This window comes from Lytechinus variegatus, chromosome 5 (genome assembly GCF_018143015.1).
Source record: "Lytechinus variegatus isolate NC3 chromosome 5, Lvar_3.0, whole genome shotgun sequence".
NCBI classification, from domain to species: Eukaryota; Metazoa; Echinodermata; class Echinoidea; order Temnopleuroida; family Toxopneustidae; genus Lytechinus; species Lytechinus variegatus.
In genome coordinates, this window is record NC_054744.1 from 37,979,156 (window position 1) to 38,000,000 (window position 20,845).

General features: G+C 38.1%; 1 protein-coding gene across 1 annotated transcript in view; it reads left to right on the top strand.

Annotated features, from left to right (window-relative positions):
• The window catches only part of LOC121416081 (probable E3 ubiquitin-protein ligase HERC1), a 68,069-nt gene that overhangs the window by 17,948 nt on the left and 29,276 nt on the right, over positions 1 to 20,845 (top strand). Inside the window, 22 exon segments of the mRNA XM_041609533.1 lie at positions 5,093 to 5,314; positions 5,737 to 5,910; positions 6,285 to 6,399; positions 6,761 to 6,992; positions 6,994 to 7,069; positions 7,449 to 7,745; positions 10,113 to 10,150; positions 10,402 to 10,531; positions 10,964 to 11,115; positions 11,689 to 11,907; positions 12,646 to 12,766; positions 13,207 to 13,459; positions 13,869 to 14,065; positions 14,557 to 14,727; positions 15,216 to 15,319; positions 15,859 to 16,111; positions 16,548 to 16,714; positions 17,083 to 17,322; positions 17,914 to 17,997; positions 18,465 to 19,122; positions 19,624 to 19,810; positions 20,465 to 20,769. Coding sequence (XP_041465467.1) covers positions 5,093 to 5,314; positions 5,737 to 5,910; positions 6,285 to 6,399; positions 6,761 to 6,992; positions 6,994 to 7,069; positions 7,449 to 7,745; positions 10,113 to 10,150; positions 10,402 to 10,531; positions 10,964 to 11,115; positions 11,689 to 11,907; positions 12,646 to 12,766; positions 13,207 to 13,459; positions 13,869 to 14,065; positions 14,557 to 14,727; positions 15,216 to 15,319; positions 15,859 to 16,111; positions 16,548 to 16,714; positions 17,083 to 17,322; positions 17,914 to 17,997; positions 18,465 to 19,122; positions 19,624 to 19,810; positions 20,465 to 20,769 — 4,395 coding nt within the window.

Genomic DNA, 20,845 nt, shown 5'->3' on the forward strand with positions numbered 1-20,845 from the left:
TTTATTTAGTTATTTTATTTTTCACCAGATAAATTCGTTCGTGAAACTTATAAATGCAGCCCCATCTCAAACTTTGTTTCAGTCTAGCGTTTTTGTACTCCTTAAACACTACTAGTAATCAGTATCATTATGGATAACTTGTTTGCCGAGAAAAAACTCCTGAAAAAACCGGGTGCGTCCAGCTTAATTTGGAACTTCTTTGGATTTGAAGAAAATCCAGAGAAACCAAAAGAGATACTCTCTAACAAACATGTTCGTTGCGTTTTGTGCTCAAAGAAGCTATCGTACGGGTCAAGCACAAGTTCGATGCACAAACATTTGAAATCCTTTCATCCGAGGGATGCTAGAACTTTAACTCAGGGCGCATCTACGCCAAAAAGTCAAGTTCAAGATCCATCAACGACAGCGGAACAACCCATTACCAAGTCGAGTGAAACTGGCCGAACGAACCTTACACAACCTTCTTTGATGGTAAGTTCAATGCATTTTTAAATATTAAAAAATGTTATAGTTTGCAATCATTAAAAGGCGTTGCATTTTTAAAGTGACCCCTAGAAATAAAACGTTTGAAATCACCAATATATTTATATGAAAATACATGTAGATATTTACAAACAAGTATTATTGATCAGTAATTATAATTTTCTTAAACTGAATGGAATTCTTGTCAAAAATATTTTCTAAGACATTTCTTTTTATTTCTGTTCTAATCACAGACACATTTCCAATCAGTGACCCCTTATACAAGCGGTTCCGTACGACAGAAGGAATTGACGTCGGCCGTTGCTAAATTCATCGTAACGGGAATGAGACCAATTTACATTGTGGAAGAGAAAGGCTTTCGGGATATGATTAAAGTTTTCGATCCACGCTACAGTTTACCATCAAGGAAAACTTTCTCCACAACCGTCATTCCCAGAATGTATGACATCGTCAGAGAGCAAACTGTCCTACCCCGCCTCGAACGAGCAACTTCAGTTGCCATAACAACGGATATGTGGACGAGCCGTGCTTCTGATCAATACATTGGCGTCACGGTTCACTTCATTGATGATGATTGGAAGATGGGAAGTTTTACCCTTGAAAACAGAGAACTCCCCCCGCCGCATGACAATGAACATATTGCTGAAGTTTTGAGAGCTATTATTGCACAGTGGGCTCTTGAAAACAAAGTCAGTGCCGTTGTCACGGACAATGCCACTAATATCACGAAGGCTGTTCGTGAAGGGTTGTCCCTCCCTAATATCCCATGTTTTGGGCACACCCTAAACCTAGTAGTGAAGGCTGGGTTAAAATGTCGTGGAATACAGACAACACTTGCCAGATGCTCAAAACTTGTAGAATTTGTTCATCGCTCGGCGAAAGCTAAATATTGTTTAGCATCACATCAAAAAAACCTGAATGTTCCCGAGCACAAGCTAATACAGGACGTAGAAACCAGGTGGGGGTCAACTCATGACATGCTGAAGAGAATTCTAGAGCAACAGCAACCGATATCAAATCAATTGATCGAAACAAAGAGGAAGGAGCTTGATTTATCAGATCGGGAAGTGTCCATCGCAGAACAATTAGTTGAACTGCTTCAACCTCTAAAGGAGATCACTGAGTCCCTCTCAAGTGAATCCCAAGTAACTATATCTAACATTATCCCAACAATATGCATGTTGGAGCATATATTTGAAGTTGATGGTAATGATCTACCTGATATAGTAGCAGTGAAGCGGCAAATGTCAGAGAAGCTAGCCCAATACTATGTTGAAAAAGATATTCAAGATTTTCTGTCGATTTCCGCTTTTTTAGATGGGCGCTTCAAACGACTCCTCTTTTTTCAAGAGGAAAAGCGAGTCAGAGTTTTTGATGTTGTAGCACGAGAACTAACCGAAAACATTTCAGCCGAACGCAGGATGCATGAACCAGCATCCGATATTGACATCGATGGCGAATCAGAAGGGCAGCCAAAAACAAAAAAGCAGAAGAGTTTGGCATACCTCATAAGTCAAACGATTGGCGAACTTGACGAAGAGGAAAATCTTCCTCGAACTTCCCCCGAGAGTGAGGCACGAGATGAGATAAATCGTTATCTCCGCGAGCCAAAAGTAAGGATGTCTGGCGATCCTCTCTCTTGGTGGAAGTTGGAAGAAGGGAAATTCCCTACTTTGGCTGCCATGGCGCGAAAATACCTGTGTACTCCCGCAACAAGTGTTCCATCTGAACTATTGTTCAGTGTTGCAGGGAACATTGTCACAGCAAAACGATCATTGCTTACGCCCGAAAATGTTGGTATGCTCACATTTCTCCATGACAATACACCAAAATAAGACTAAAATATGATAACTGCAAGCAAACAGCATTTCATATAAGCTAGCAATTATAATATGGCTTTGGGATTATCATGTGAATTTTAGTCTCTTACTCATGCACGCAATGGCCCTGATTTGCTTTGTTAAAAATTGTAACCTCACATGTAAACTTATCCACTTATTAGTGCATCCAGCAGTTTGATGTTTATTATAGTATCTCTCTCTCTCTCTCTCTCTCTCTGAACAAGGATCAACATTTTCTTTTCCCCAAGCTAAAAAGAATCGTCATGTATAAACTCAGTAAATATACTTAATGTACTAAACTATCAAAACGAATTTACCGTTAGAATGAACAGTGGATATACCTGTACTTATTTCCGATTTATTTCATTGTCGACGTTCTTTTGAACGCTGATAAATGATAACACAATTTTGTATGCAAACTTTCAAGTTGTATGATATAAAATGACTTTTCTCTCAATCATGGTATATATTGGAGTTGAAATTGAGATGAAAATGGTTTTAAGGAGTTGTAAAAGATATTCGCTTGTTGTACAAGAAAACATCAGGTATAAACAAGAGTCAGTTTATCCCTTTAAAAAAATTCATCACGCTTTGATTTTTTTTTCTTTCATTCCAAAATCCCATTGATAACATTTGCTTGCTAGTCTTAAATGAGAGTCTTGCCTTATTGGAATATTGGCGAGAAAGTAATAAAAAAAATTATGTTATTCTGTCAGTAATAAAAGTAGAGATTCAACTATGGATATTTTTCAGTCATATTTCATTTAATCTTAGCTATTTTAATCCAAACATTCATTTTTTTTCAATGATGAATTTCACCTTTGGCCAGTTCGCCATTTTCTTAAGTGACTGAGAACGTAGACTAGTCCCTCAATTCAGGGACATCAACCCTCGGCAATTTGTTTACATACTTTCTTTGTCTCCGTCATGTATTGCACAATCTGGAGAAGCACATGTTTGGAAATCTGATATTCTTGCGGTGGTGGGGGGGGGTACGAGATTGCCGCCCTTTTCTGTTTTGGTTTGGCTGCCACATGGCCTCTACTGTGTGGAGAAATTAGGTCAGGTGAAATTTGCAAAGACGTGGATAAGTTCATTTCAATTAGAGGCTTTGCAAGGCCTCCTTGATGGATGATGTACTTTGGAAATTGCCAAATTTGGTTCTGATAGGCCTTTTTAATTTGTCACGAATCTCTGTAACTGATACGAACGCTTAACAATTCAATGACCTTCATGACATATATCATTTGTATGAATAATTTTTAAGTCTTTTTTAAAATGTGTCAAAAATGTATGTACGAAGGATATTTGTTCAACTTCATAACATTTGCAGGTTTATTGTATGTCTGTATGATAAAATAAATTACCTCAGAACTGTACAAATTAAGAACTTTCTTTTTCTTTGACACTGTCTTCAGACACGAATACAGATTTTTCTAGATTAATTTGACAAATAATGGGCTCAAACACTAAATAGTAAACACGCAAAGCTCACATCACAACCAAGTATCAAACAGTCAAACTTGGATTAAATCATGGAGGTTCTACCTCCCATTAATCAACTCAGATACATACTTGCCAACTGTCCCGTTTTTATCGGAATTGTCCCGTTTTTAAAATTTTTTAGAGCAGAAAAATCGGAATGTTCCGATTTTTGAGCCTAGACAAAAAAAAAATCAATAAAGAAAACAAGAGAAAAAAGTGTTTGCGCGTGTTCAATATTACGAAATGTACAGTATTGTCTATGACTTCCGGGTTTGAGCTATCGATACACGTAATGTTACAGTCCCACCAACGAAACTGACCGATGGTACATGTACGGTCATGTGTACGGTATGTCAAGTTTCGATCGCTCTCCCAAGTCGATTTTCCGCTGTGTGACCGGTGTACACATGCGACTGACTAGACTGTGAAAACGTGGTTTGTTTGCATGCGATGCGGAGTGCGCCCATGTACTTGTGCACAACGCATGTATGCACAGCACCGATCTCTATATGTGGGACATGTATTAACGCTTGTCCAGGGGGCCGCCCGGCCAAATTTGTCCCTCTTTTTAGATTTCAAATGTTGGCAAGTATGCAGATATCGTTCAAGCACCACAATCAATCTATCATCACAACACTAAAATCGTAAACAATCACTTCAAAGAAACAATGCGAAGGTCAAACCACGGTGAAACATGTGCTGTGTGTGTTATCTTTGCAGTGAGTTGATCTTGTGATAATGGGGAGAGAATTTTTGTGTGTGTGGTAACTGTGGTTTATGTTTGCAATGCAGTGAGTTGGATCTTGTGATGACTGGGGAAAGGACCAGGGAGTTGGGAGAAGAACCGAAACAAGCGTACACCGAGATAAAGGTATCTAGTGTAGGGGCATAATTGAGGCATTACTGTCTCAAAGCTCATTATCGGCGCTGGGAGTCGACTCTCTCTGGAACCGACGCCTGGTGCAAGAATCGGAGTCGACTCTCGCCAAGACTAGAACCGCCCAAGCCTAATGTATATGTTGCATAGAATTGCAACGGTAGTAAGCAGTCGCAACACCAATTGTGAAAGGGGCATAGGATTGATATTTGCCAGTTTATTAGGAGATAAAATTAGAACTTCAACAACTGTGATCAAATTTCATACTTGGATGACAGTTGTGCATACAATTGTAATCCTATTTATTTTGGAAATCCTTGAAATCAACTGACTCTTCATTGGTGTTTTTAAAATTTAAAATGGGATACATGTAATCTAAATCCATTCCTCTTTTTAACCTTGTCAGTTTCATCAGACTCGCCTGACCCCACTGCCATGCCGTTACCCCAGCCAGTCAGAGGGTGGGTGTGGCTGGTGGACCTAGAGCGCACCTGTTCCCTGGTGATTGGCTGGTGTCTAGGGGGTATGCTGGCCTGGAGACCACTATCCAAGGAGGAGAGGGAGACCAGTGGATGGATGGTATCCAAACTCATGCAGAATGGCATGGAGAAACAGGTTCAACATATAGGTGAGTTAATAGGCAGAATTAGGTTTGCTTTGCAGCTTCAGTGATATGGAATCTCCCAAGGCTGTGTGGATCTTTCGTCATACCTTGTGCTGTGGTTGTAAAGCTGCTTTAGATTTTGTGAAGAAACTTATTTAGATAGGGAGCCAAAGCATACTCATTGTGTTAAATTGTTTATGTAGGAAAGTTGTACATGGAGAATTGTTATGCACGTATATGAACTTAAATATGTTTAGTAGTATAATATATATCAACTCACAGCTGAATATTTGGACTCTTATAGTAAATAATGATCGAGAGATTGACTTTGTGCATCAAATTCCTGTAATTTGCATTTCATGCTTGACTTTCTAAATCAGCCTCATCCTTGCGGTGCATTTATGAAAGGAGCCGAGTATCACAGTTTTGATTTGTTAATCTTACAGACAAGCTTGTGAGTAAGATGTCAGAGGCAGCCATGCTTGGTGATGATGACTTTGATATCTCTGAGCACAAGGTCCCTAAGGAATGTTTATCTCTCCTGGACCTGACACTAGGGAAGAGTAGGGAACCTGGACAGTTCATTTGGACATCCATGCAGGAATATGCTCTTAGCAGAGGTAAGTTCTTCTCTGTCGACAAGGAACCTATATTGCATTAAGTAATAATTGGGAGTGAACAGGAAATGTCATTTAGGAATATGTCCTCTGCTGCAGGGGGTAATTACTTCTCTCGCATGGCACAGGAGGCCATTTCCGACAAAAGAATGTCCAAAGTCATCAGAAATGTGCCCCTCTGTCAAAGAAATTAGTGTACACAACAGGTATTGATTTTTTTAATGAATATGACGTGGAATTTCACCAAATCAGGATTAAATTGTGTCTTGATAATGATTCTTAACATTTATCTGAAAGGTTATATGTTATAAATGAAGTGTCGTGATTTTCTTGAATGAAATGTACATTTGTTATTCTTCATTCTTCTATTATATTAGGTTGGGAGACAAGTGATGATGATTTGGATGATCTTTTAGATAGAGCAACACGCTGTCTATTGGCATGTCTTCTCAAACAGACTCGCTTGTTTCATTATGCTGCTCAGAGACCAAGGTAATAACAACTCAATTTCAATAAGATCAAGATTTTGTGTGTTTGTTAAATACACTTCCAGAATGTCCTCAGAAGTAATTCTAGTTTTCCTTGTGTTTATCTTAAAGTTTTGTCATCATTACTGTTATAGATTCCCATCTCAACAATTCTATCCCCACCTCCGCCACTGCCACATTAATCATCATCATCATCGTCATCATCATCACATCATCATCATCACCATCATCAATATCATCACCATTGTCACCTTCATAATCACCACCACCGACATTATCATCAACAACACCGTCACAAATCATCCCCATATTTTCTTGTGGTGTGTCGAAAAGTCTCACTATTTTATATTACTATCCCTCCTTAGGTCGACCCTTGAGGACTCCAAGATCTTGATTGAAATCTACCGGACCGTATACCGGGTGAGACGCAAGCTGGTCACCACTAAGCTCATGCAGAGGCAAGACACCCAAGAAGCAGAATCAGAACCCATGGATGAATCCTCTAACCTCTCTGATTCAGAGAGTGGTGAAAGGACCATGTATCCCACCGCTGCCACTGCTTCTACCTCATCAGGGATGACCATAGCGGTCATCCCTCTCTGTGGCAGGGGCAGCAGCGGCAACTGTCATCACCTACAGCCCTAGGACAAAGTCATTTGTGCGCAAGAAAGCTGGTAAGATTTTTGTAGAGTTGAACCAGTATCACACTCTTTCATTTGGCTTACTTTGAATATAGTATTTAAAAATGCCTTTATGATTATGAATTACATGTACTTTAAATTTGCCACTGTCTGTTTTTGTGGTGCTGAGTAATTGTGAGGAACTACTAATGTTTTGGACTGATATCTTAAGGAACAGAATAAAACCTTTATAAGGTCAGCATCCATGATTAAAAATAGTAATTTCAGTTTAACTATCTGTTAAGTAATCCAATAAATGTAGAGTACAAATTTGTTGCTTTACTCATTTACATGTACCTGCAAAGGGGAACCTCCAGTTAGCATTTCAGAGACCACCATTGAATTTACCCCTCTTTAATCTACTCCGGTACAGAGCACCCATCAACTTCTAGTAATAGTCAGAACCTCAGTCTCTCTGACCTGGACATTGACCCTGAGACAGAACCACCCAAGCCTGACCCCAGCAACACGGACGATGATGAAGACACAGTCAGGGAAGAAGACCCAGAACGTAGGGATTCCTCAAAGGCTGCCCCAAAGCAGACCTACTTCAGCTTCAGTGAGGCCTGCAAGTCTTTGATTGAGAGATGTATGTTCCTCATCCTAGGTGTTAGTCCTGCCATGTTGGAGAATGGCCATCAGAGTGTATTGCCAGATTTCGATAAGACAGGTAGGTAATGTCACAGTCATCCCTACATAACAGACTCCATATCAACAAAGGCTATTACATCATTCATTTACAATGGTATACCAGTGGTCAGTTTGAAAAAGTTTCGTTGGTGCTACTATAGCATGACTGAGTGAATGGACAAGGTGAATTGCCACCTGGGTCCCGTTGAATAAAAGTTACTATTATGGTAACTTTACCATCCAATGGTAATTACAATGACAACAGAGCAGCATATCAGAATAAAGGATTCTATGAAAGATAGCAATGGATGGCAAAGTTAAGTCAAAATATCAAGCGCAAGTCCCAAATACGGGTGCTTTATTGGCTGAAAATCAAGTTGCGCAAGATTTTATGAATTGCAACGGGCCCCACGTCTAATGTTTTGTTTAATCTTGTTTCCATTGTTTAACAGTGTGTGTTTGCTCCTAGTATTGCAAATAGTTGCAATAGATTGATTCAGTATACGATTGATATTGATCTCTTACCTATCTATTAAATACTTAATTAGAGTTCAATGTCAGATTAAATTTGATTTTAATCTTATGTTTGAAGTGCTGAGGAAATTCCATTTAATTCAGGTTCAAATTTTACTCGATTCTATACACTAACATTTCAAATAGAAGCCTGAATTCCTGTTTAATTCTTGCATTGCAAGTTTTTGCAGATAAATATTGCTGTCAACATGAATCTAAATCTCGATCTCATTTTTGTACCGTCCCAATAAACCCTCTAAGTAGCTTTCAGTAAACTAACTTTAGCTTACCTCTTTATTTGTGTTAAACATGATGTAAAAAATAAACATTGTATTTATACGTGTAGTCTAGATATAGGCCGTGGGCGTTTATCGTGTCAAAACGTTTCAGTTGGAGCCTGAGGTTTTTTTATATATTGAAAAAAGGGGAAAAATACATTGATTGGGAAATTGCTTGTTCCCGCAGTCATATCGCTGCAGTTAGTGAAATATGTAATTCGGAACTCCGGTTTCATCATGCTGTCTAACAACTGTACGAGCCGCATTTAGCCACACGCACTGCCATAGCACTTTGGCACACAGCAGAGAAGTGCGCGCTCGCGACATCCGAACTTCGAGTCTAAATCGGTCAGGATTGAGCCTTATTATTAATCAGAGAGTCAATGTGAAGTATCTTTGAAAATCTGTTTAGATGTCAACAACCTACCTTTAAATGCAAATCATCGCAATATATGAATATTCCATAATAATATCCTCAAATTTATCGAAACAGTCGAGAAAAATGTAGACTCACTTGTTGGACTGAAACTGAATATACTAGCAGAAAATTTTGCGTTGCCAATTTAGCTGTACACTCAGATCGTACGTAGTGCGTCATTTGTTAATTCAAACTGCGCGAATATGGTGAAAATTTGTATTTATAAACTATCTATTTATAAACAATTTTATTCACAAGCACTTGAAAATGAACAGACTGGTCTTAATGGAATTTTGGTATGACAGCACAATATTTCGCCTTGGACAAATTTTAAGAAATGATAGTAACTCCTTTTCCAAAGTGGCAAGATGTATAGATTCCATTAACATGATTTAAGAAGGCAGATTATGTCCTTTATGAATGCATTTTCCTGGCCCTGCCTTTCGATCTTTGTGTTTCTGTGTCTGTGTGTAGTTAAAGAGAGAAAAAGAAAGAAAATGAGGGGTAAGAGGAGAAAGAGAAATATGAGATTATACTAAAGAAAAATAAAGACGGAGAATGAGGGAAAAATAAATGTAAATGCATATTAATTTTGGTAAGTTCAATGGAAGACAGGTGCGGATCCAGAGGGGGGCACTCCCCCCCCCTTTGAGAAACAAAATAACAATTTTTAATGTAAAGCAACTTTTTTGGCTTGTCAAATTTTTCGGGTACAAAATATTCTCAATTTCTGGTTGAAAACATTTTCTTTTTTTCTGGTACGAAATATCCCAAATTTGTGGTTGAAAATTTTTTTTTTGCTTGTCAAATTTTCCTCAAAAATTTGCCCCCCTCCCTCTTGGAAAATCCTGGATCCGCCCCTGATAAAAAAAAATTAGTTTTCCTAATAACATAGCCATTTTACTTCTAGTAAATGTAATAATTTCAATTGCAAAATATGATTTGTACAAAGAAGAAATGATAAAGCAATTTCATAATCAATGTATTTTTCTTCGTTTTTTCAATATGTCAAAAATACCTCAGGGTTAACTGAAGCAAAAGTTAAAAACTAAAGCACTTTTGGTCGTTCGGCCCACGGCCTAATAATTGAATGACAAGTAATCATTATATGTCATTATGATTAAAGAGTTTTCATCATTCGTGTAGAAATTTTTTAGATGATTGTATGATTTTTTTTCGAATTCTTTAATTTTCACAGGAAAGTCAGAGGACAAGAATGGATCAACAAAATCTGAGGTACTGTACTTTTTATTTTTTTTTCACATTAGAATAGGGCATATTGAGAGGGTGTTTAAATTGTATTGATCTAATTATGATTTTGAATAAATGTATAACAGTTTATTGGAAGGTTCTTTCTTAGGCTGAGAATTGTTTAAAATGGTTCCTCCTCCCAATTTTGGAAAATTTACCACTCTTATATCATTTATCTTTATTTGAGACATGTTACATTTCCTTTGAGTGGCTCCATCCATTTTTTAATTTTACAGGAAAAGATGAAGTCTTCAGAATCTGGTGCTTCAAGCCAAGATGGAAGCAAACTCTTCAGTGATTTAGATAATAGATCTCCATTGAAGAGCAGCTTCTCATGTAATTCAAGCAAGCATCAAAATTGCCTCTGTAAGTTAGACTTATGTTCTGAATTTCCTTGGATGAATAATGACTAGATTTGTTAATTTATCCATTGAGCCCTGCAGGGAGATAGCTTGGGATAGTAGCTATAGAAGTTTTTGTATTTTGTATTTTGTATTTTGTCATACTGAAGTGAAATTGTTCTATACAAATTAAATTCTATGTTGTATATTGTCTCGATAATAAAATATAATGTTGATAATGTTTTGACATTTTCATGTAGGATGTGTTGCATTTCGTCATAAAAAAAGAAAGATACATTACTGAATGATAAATTGTTAAATGATCTGTATGCATTTGAATGTTATGTGATAGTCTAGTACAAATTTACTACTCTTTTGGTTCTTCCTTGTGAAGTTTGACCTCTATTACACCTCTTGCTTTGCTAAGTTTGTGTTCTCTGCGATTTCCTTTGAACAGCTTGCCTTAGAAACATCTGCACGGAAGCAGTGAATTTTGTATGTCAGGAATTCTCTCCTGCTCAGATGAATCGAGAGGAAGAGGAGCTTCTCTACTGTACTGACCCCAACACGGTGGCACTGGCCCTCCAGAATCAACAGTATAGAGCAGAGGTATGCTGCTGTTCTCTTATTTGACACATGATAATTCATAGAATAGGACTGCTTTGACCTTTCAAGACATTCAACTCTCAGCATTGCCTCAATAGCTAGTAGATAAAGAAGAGTAACATTATGCAAGATGATGAGAATTTGCAAACATTCAACATGCTCTGTATCTGTTGAAAATAAACAAAATTAAATAAAATTTTTGTGCATGTTCTTAATCTTGCATATTAGAGGTGTTATGTTTAGTACAAAAAGGAAGTGCGCAGTGAAATCCTTAAGCAGATGCGTAAGTGAAGAAGTGAGAATAATTGTCTCTGGAGGAAGTACAATGGATTACAAAAAAATCAGCCTTCAAAAAAAAACAATGTTTATTGTGTCAAATGTGAAGAATATCATCTTGAAAGAGTTGAAAAGTGTGGCAAGTTTTAGGACATGCTAACTGTTCCTCCAAGATTTTTTTTGCATACTGTTCTAGTCCAATCTGTTGATTTTTTATGATCCTTATCAATGAAGTATTTGATATTGATGTTTTCACCCCCCTCCTGTTCTGTCCATCCAATCACAATCAATCTTACACAGACGCGGTTTGATGCCTTGAACCAGATTCTTGCCCTTCTCCATGGCAACCAAGACGACAAAACCAAGGAGACTCCAGAGGGCAGTGTTGAGAGCCCATTCAGTTCTCTATGTCTCCTCACGTCGGCTCACTTTCAGTTTATGCTTGGTGCCTTTGGCTTGGACACGCTAGACCAGTGCAATAGGGACACGTCCAGAACTATGCAGCTCTATCATTATAGTGTAAGCTATTACATTGTTGCTAATGTGTTATTGATATAAAAGTAGTATGATCCCTAACAGGTGTGGTGGAGATTTATGAAAATTAACAAGTTTAAGGACACCGGGATAATAGGATACCAAGTGATATACCTCCAGATTATAATAATAATAATAACGGCATATTTACCCAGGGTAGCCACTTCAGTTCAGAAAACTGTTCTCCCAGCGGGCCCTGCTATTATTATTACTATTGCTTTAGCACGGCTACCTTGATCGGGCGCTCCAGCATTCAAGGAATTTCTTCCTACCGGGTACCCATTCACTTCACCTGGGTCGAGTGCGGCACAATGTGGATAAATTTCTTGCCAAGGGAAATTACACCATGGCTGGGATTCGAGCCCACGACCCAGTGTCAGATTGTCAATGATGACCATGTTTTCAATACCCAGGCATACCAAATGTTAGTAAAATGTAATTGTCTATCCCATCATATATGAGATTGTCTTGATAAGTTGTCATTGTAATGAAGTGATTATGTTATTAAATTAGATGATATTGGGCCCTTCTATATTATATCACTATGAACTTGGAATTAATATTCTATTCCTTAAGAAAATTGCATGTTGTAATGTGTGTTTTAAAAAGCATCTTCAGGAACTGATTATTTGCAAGAAAATAGTCATATATATATATATATATATATATATATATATATATATAAAGAAAGTTGTAGTTATCCCCAATATCTTAAAATTACAGGACGGCATTAGATCTGCCACAAGATCCACTCAAGACCAGATCAGGGCTGTTGCTCATCGGATTTGCAATCATCTTGTTACAGTGCTAGCAGAGAGAGCTTCAGAAATGATGGCAAAGAAAAGTAAGATTCTTATGCCATGGGTTTTATTTTAATTTCAACAAGATTGATGACATTCAGTTTGAAATCTCTACCATTAAGCTCCCATCTTGCTCTGTCGATTGGCAGCTCTTAACTTGGCTCTTCTCTCTCTTATAACCAATCTACATTTCTAATGTATACTCTTTGCTGATTCTCTTTCCTATCTTTTCTCCTCTTTGTACTGCTTCCCATTTAATGAGGTCTGTCTCTTGACTCCCTGTCACATCTCAGTATCACTGTAAAGTGTATCAAAACTTTATTTCAAGGCCATGCAAAGGAGAAAAGTGTCAAATTTATAATGTGGTGGTCCTTATGGACAGGTTTTCTTATTAGTTTCATTTAAAAAAATTATTCAAGGGAAAATTGCGATTCTGACCCCTCGACCAGCTTTGACTTGATATGAATTGTTTTAACCCCCTCAGGTGCCCAACACAGACTGACCCTTGCCACTGTCTTTGCCCTGAGTGTCAAGTACCACCCCGCTGACATCTGTCTGGCCATCTCTAGTGGTATCCTACCACTCTTGGCTGATCTTTGTGGTGGTAAATCAGCCCTAGCTCGTCCCCTACATCCATCACTCATTGGTCTTCAGCTGCCAGGAGGGACTCCTCCAACCCTAAGGATTCTCCAGGTGGCAAGCATGAGACTGCTTCAGGTGCTAGCCATTACCGCAGGGTGAGTAGCAACATACTTCTATCCTCAGTCTACTAATGAATTGAAATTATCTTTTGTATGGGCCAAGACCAACACCTGATTAATTAAGGCCAAGTCTCAGCTTGACCTAAGATGACCAAATACTGATATATCACTGCCTTAAGACTGAAAGACAACAAACCCAATACTGAAGATCAATTTATGATACTGATGATATCTTGCAAATAACAAAGTGAAAAGACAGTAGGACATTTGCTCTGAGACCAAGACTAAACGTTGTTGTTCCAATTACTAAAATAGATTTTATCTTATATGTGAATTCTGGTAAAAGGAATACAACAACATCCTACAGATTCGCTGAAATTTTTTACCAAAGTGGGAAATTTCTAAATTTTTTGAGGAAATTAATTCTGCTTCTTCAACCATACAGAACATATGCCGAGCAGCTTGACAACAAGATTGTCCAATCAGTTGTTGATCTACTTTGGGACCAGCTAGACAGTCTGATGTCCCTGGCCATCACCGACCCTCACTTGACCTCGGGTCGGAGGTCAAAGTCTAATTCACTCACGGATACAAGTTCTGGGTCTTTGAAAAGTGAACCGAAATCTTCCAAGTCATCCAAAGGTTTGATATACAAATCTGTCCAAAAGCTTTCTTAACTCATTGACAACTGGAACTGTTGATATCAGTACAAACTACAAAGTGTGGAAATCATATCATTAAGTAGCCAATAGGTTAACAAGTAATTGACTGGAATTTGTTAATTAGGGTATTAGAAGCATATTCTATGAATTAGCTTGTCGTTGACGAAGGTATACTTTTTTCCACCTAACTTTATTTGTTTTAGGTATTTTTTATTAATTTTTTTGTTTGCCTTTCTGCTCATACTGCTTTGCAACGAATTTTGATACCTACTCTTGTTTATAGCCAGTTTCACTTCTTTAACATGAGGATTGAGGAATTCTACAAGTTCAAATGAAGCATCCTCTCCTTGAGATTGATTACCCTGAGGATCAATCCTTTGTGTATTTTGCCAGAACTTCCATTAGAATCCATCGCTCAATGTGATTTTAAAGAATGAAATATCTCAAGCTGTCAAACTTTATTTGTTACAGATAAAGAGCATAAGGTTGGGAGACGCACAAGGCAAGCTGCTCAGAATGCACTTGGAGACTTCTTGGTGTTCCTACGTCGAGTCTCTAGCTGTAGAGTGGTACAGGCTAAGATGGCTGACAGCGGATGGACAGATATCCTATTGGCTATTGTTGGACATCATCCGCAGTCAGGTGGGGTCACAATAGGTTACATAAGTCTGTAATCATTGGCAGGTTACAAGTTATTGTTACGAGCTTCTGAAATTGTGAAATTTGATTGGCTAAGAAAAATCTTTCATGGAAATGATTTTCATGAAACCTGACCCATAGATTTTGTTGATGATCTTGGAATTTGATGTTTTCATTCATCTCAAAACCTGTTTTATCAATCTGATCACAATCAACCTTTCACAGACACTCTAAAATTCAAATACTTCATGAAATATTTAAATAATTTGAAACTTATATGACCCAATTTCCACTCCTTCTAATCACCCCAATTCCATTTTGTTAAGGACATCCCATAAATCTAACGAGATACATACACATCCATATACATCCATCTAACAAGATACATAAAATTGGTTCATCAAAATATGATTTGTGTTTAAATTTGAAAACGATTTTACTGTTGTAACTGAACATATATGCATTGTATAATTGTTTTTGATTCCTCCTAGGTCTTCCGCGAATTGAGAATGTAAGAACAAGACTTCTAGCACTACATCTACTTGAAACTGTCTTACCTGCACTCAACACAAACAATAGAGGGCAGCAAATCCAAGTAAGTTTATTTTACTTTATTTTGTTTTAAAGCTGTCATATACTGATTATCATCATAACAATTGCAATAGTCAATGAAGGTTGTGGCAGTGATTGACTTAATTGGATAACTAACTTAGCATAAGGGCAAAAGGGCAAATTACCACCCCCCCTTGTAAAAAATAGCCCTTGTACCTCATTGGTTGCAAATGGATCCAACTTATTTACTAATGGGTTCAGAATGAGCAGAAGGGAGGATGATTATCATTAGTACCTTAATACAGGTATCAGGGTACAACTGCATATTCAACTAATCATTTGAATTAAATGTGATTTAACTTCATTTTACGTTATTGTATCATTCCTGAACACATGTAAAGGAAAGATGTAAACATGAATATCTGATGTATTACTGTAAGAAATTTCTTACGATTTTTGACAACTTCGTAATGGTAGCTAAAAAAAAATCCTTTTTATGACTTCAATAGATAGTGCCCATCAGAAATTATATGACGTATTCTGCATTTCAAAATGTATCATTACACATTTGTGATTTCATAGGTCATTGAACAGCTGATGACCAACATCTCGAACAGCATGTGGTCAGCACCCCTCGCTAGTGCCCGTCACTGTGCCAACCGCATTCAGAGTGCCCTTGCGAGACAACGATCAGCTTCCACATCCTCCTCTGATGCAGGACGGCCCGAAAGCAACCAGAGGGCGCTTCCATTCACCAAGAAGAGTCTGACAGACACGACAACCATCAACAGCAATAGCTGCTGGATGAATATCAGTCTTGCCGATGCTCCATCAGGTCAGTTTCAACGAACAGCCAATTTGAGGATATTACTTTAGCAAAATAATTTTAGGGAATTTCTCCCCTAAAACCACATTCTCTCGTTTTTAGATGTGTATAAATAACATGACTCTTCGTTTTAAAGGCCTTTCTTTAGCATTAATTGGTTAAGAATTTTTGAATGATTCTTCATTTGGATATCACTATGCTGTAGCGATTAATGATCTTTTAAAATAGGGGCTCTTCATTTCTTACTTTTTAAAGTGTAGAAATGGGAGGAAAATTGTTTTTTTTTCACAGTGTGGTTGCTATTATACCAGGTGTAATGGTATTTTCAAGCCTAAGAAATCACAGATTCTTACAATATTTGAAATACCCCCCCCCTTAAAAATGGAAATAAAATAAATCTTGCCAACAGATTTCTAAACACATGTTCCTCTCATTTTCTTATCAGATGATGATGATGACGATGATGGTCTCATTCTGCAAGATGCTGTCTTTGACCCTGATAAGACAGTCTGTTGTAGCGTTGAGAACAGCCACACCCTCGTGCATGGTTCTGGTGGGAGAGGGTATGGGTTAGGAGCCACAGGAATAACTGCTGGATGCTACCAATGGAAGGTGAGTTGATGATATCTTTGATTTGATCCTCTTGTAATAGCAGTGTCATGGTTAAGCACTTAACCATGATCGTTAAGGGTTTTATTTATGAGTGGTTCCGATGGGATTGGGAGCTACTGAGATGACTGCTGGAAGCTGCCAGTGGATAAAGAGTGGATGATCATTTATTGACATATCCTCTCCTTCAAATGTTATTCCCTAAAACCTACTTAGCAAAATAAAAAAAAAAAAATAAATTTCATTGCCTGTATGTTGTAGAATCGACCAGGGCTTCTTAACGGAGCTACACTCCTTTATTTTTATAAATTTGCATGTATATTTATCAGAAGTTCAATCTGTTTTCACAAACCTGTCACTTCCCTCTACAGTTCAACATCGTGAAGGAGAACAAAGGCAATGAAGGGACGTGTGTGGGTGTCTCCCGCTACCCTGTCAGAGACTTCAGCCACCGCACCACCTCAGACATGTGGCTCTACCGGGCATACAGCGGCAATCTCTACCACAACGGAGAGCATACCCTGACACTTCCAGGGTTCACCCAGGGGGATCATGTCACATGTGTACTGGACATGGAGGCAAGGACAGTGTCCTTTGGCAAGAATGGAGAGGTGAGACAGCTGGTGATTTGGAGTGGGGGGGGGGGTTGAGGAAGCTCGGAAGGGAAAAAGAAACTGTATTATGGTAGGCTGTCCATACATATTTGTACTGTTTGACCTTGTTATTTTCCAGCTTGTTACATCTTGTAGTACCTTATGATGACCAAATGTTGCACTTTTTCCTGCAATCACTTCATATGGTATTACTCATCTCATGAATAGCATGTTGTATGTGATGAGGTTGCTAGACAAATGTATTTGTAATCCTACAATGTATGTATTTTAGATCAGAATTAGAAAGAATATTGGAATGAGAGTAGAAATCAACTACATGTAAGTATTACTCTTGTATACCTCTTTTTTTTCTTGTTATTTATTTTACTTATGGTAACTGGATGCACCAATTGACTGTAGCATCTGCCCAGTTAAACAAGTCAACCCTGCTATATTGTTAATATCGTATGAAGTGATGGTAGGGGACTGGACAACAGTTCAGTTACAGTACCTCATGCAATACAGAATTATTTTGTCAATGGTTGTCTTGTTATTGTTTCTGAATTTTCTCTCTGGTATGTCATTGTTAGTGAATTTTGTCTCTCTCAGGAACCTCGTTTGGCCTTTGATGACATTGAAGCCACTGAGCTCTATCCTGTGGTCATGTTCTACAGCAGTAATCCTGGTGAAAAGGTGAGCATTTCATGTGGTGCTTGTCTGGCAAAAGGGCATGAAGTACAGTATGGCTGACAATCTTGCATTGGATGCAGTTCCAGTAAACATTCTTCTGCCAGTGAGGTGATGAATCAGGTTTTCAGGCTGCAATCTTCATTATTCTTATGCAGAATTCACAGTAATGCATTTCTGTTTATGTCACTCCATGATGCTTCTGTGCACATAAAAAGTTATCTGTTGACTGGGACATAAATTGTAGAATTTATATTACCCAGTACCATTGCACCTTTCACTTGGTCTGTTGATTATGTGAATTGATCAGTGAAAATGTTTTGGTTTCTAGAGAAGTAACGTAAGATCAAAGACAAATATTTGAAAAATAGGCGTTGTTTCAAAAGTAGTGTAGAGCCTGGCCTTTGGCTGTATATGGGCACTTCAAAACAAGTTCTCTGAAGAATCATTAATTTTATACTTACTATTTACAGGTCAAGATCTGTGATATGCAAGTCAGAGGGGCACCTCGTGACCTCTACCCCGGTGACCCCCTCTGTGCCCCAATGACCTCCATCCTGTCCGAATCCCACATCTCATTGGTCAATTGGCTTCATCGGAATGACCAGTGGCGTGACGTTGTCAACTCTTGCCTCCTTGACCGCCTCAAGTCAATTGGTCAAGTCTTGGGTCATCTCCATGGCGATACTACCTCGGGTAGAGGTGAGGCTAGAAGTAGGAGTCATTCAAAAGGAAATAAGGATACCAAGAAAGTGGACAAATTAAAAGAGGATGACACAAAAGTAACAGAAAAAACTAAGGGTGGGACTGAAGAAACTGAGAAATCATTGGAAATGGTTAGAAAAGAAGACAGCAGTAAGGAGGATTTGAAGGAGATGGAGGTTGTTCAAACCGAGCAGAACAGCAATGAGAATAGAGAGATGGTACCTACTAGGCAAACAATAAACTCAGGAAAGAGTGAAGAGGTGAAAAGGGAGGAAGTAGTGGAATATGACATCCCATCAGTGTCAGATAAGATTGAAGGAAGGAAGGATTCATCGAAGGATGGAGAGAAGGATAAGAAGGAAGATGATGCAAAGGAATTACCATCAGCTTTCCCGGATGACAAGAAGAATGAGACTCATATTCAAAGTAAGTCATGTAAAAGCAAATTTACTCACCAATACACAAAGATGAACTAAGGCAATTAGATAAGTCTTCCAAAGATGGCAGAATCATATGTCATATGCATGTGAAGGATGTTGGAACGTTTGTAGGGAAATTCAAAGATAACCATCACAATGCTTGAAAAACCATACTAATTACAAACTTTTTTATGCTATGGGCAATAGAACACAGTTATGCATAATTGAATTGGCCTACACTCTTTTCTGCCTTATGGAAAATAAGCTGACAGAAATCATGGTTCTTGTTACTGAAGACTTTCTATTCTGGAAACTTTACCATCTTCCAGTATAAACTTGATTTTATGATTTTGATTGGCTCTTGACCAGTACAGTTGTTACTTTGACAGTTAGTTTTATGTATGGCAGGATAGGGGTGGCTGTTGAAATAGTGGCAAAACTTTTGTCTTAGTGTTTGTTATGTGGTGAAGATTCACAAATTACAAAATGGAATTTTCTCCCTTGCCAGGTCTTGAGGATATGTGTCAGCATGTCTGGCCAGCCTTGGCCATCATTGGTGGTATCGATAGAGGTCTACGGATGGGAGGGCGTTGTATCCATCGACAGACGTCGAGGGAGGCGGTCCTTCTGGGCGTGGCCAAGGTCGGTAACTCCTCCGCCAAGGTACAGTGGGAAGACGGTGATGCCAATATCAGGTGAGCTTGTAATAATTGTGTGCATTTTGTTTTTTGTTTTATGAGCTCCTGTGATGTGGCCATTTGCTTGTAAGTAGTTGCTTAGTCATTTTGATTGATGTGATAGAGTGCAAGAAAAATGAAAGTCTTGCAACGTCCTCCCTATCCACAATTTTATTGAATTGAACTTGAGAAACATTTCAATTATCGATCCCTATTACAATTGGGTTTCATATGACCTTCGAATGGATTGACCTTCATCATTTTTAACCCGAGTTTGACCCAGCTATTCTTAATCAATTCAATGCCATGTGATTGTTTGCTATCAGCTCCATTAAAAAGTTATTGGTGATCATTCACAAATGTAAAATTCAATAAAAATATTTTAGTAAAATAGAATCAGCCTCTATAGAATTTGATGTTTTTTCCTGAATGAATTATTTATTATCACATGCCAATTTACTTTATATTTCAATTTACCAGTATAGACTTAAATTGATGTTTGTGTGTCTGATGATATTTTGCAGTTAATAATATCATTCTTATAATTTTCAAATGTTGTGTTACATTTTTGTAGATATTGAAATATTTAACAGATATACCTGTTTAGACTAAAACAGTGTACATGTTCTGTATATCTTGTTATGATGTGTACTTGTCCTTTGTTGTTTGCAGTGACAGTGCAATATCCAACTTGGAACCTGTGATACCCATGACCTTTGACACAGGTCGATTGCAAGGTTTGACCCCATCCCTCCTCTCCAACCTAGCCCTCCTCTCTGGTCTAGCGGAGGAGACTCCAAAGACTTCCCCAAGGGAAGGGGGAGCAAGACAAGATGGGGCAAAGGGTAATAAAGGAAAAGATGCGGTGAGGGAGGGCAAAGAAGAAGAGAGGAAGGAAGAAAAGGAACAGGAGATTCTTGAAAGGTCATTAGATGAGGATATAGCTAAAGCAATGGATGATGAAATGCAGAATGGAGGTAGGTTTGATATTTATTTCAGCTGTCATTATCGTTCTTAATTTATACATGTACCTTTGTTCTAATAATACACAAC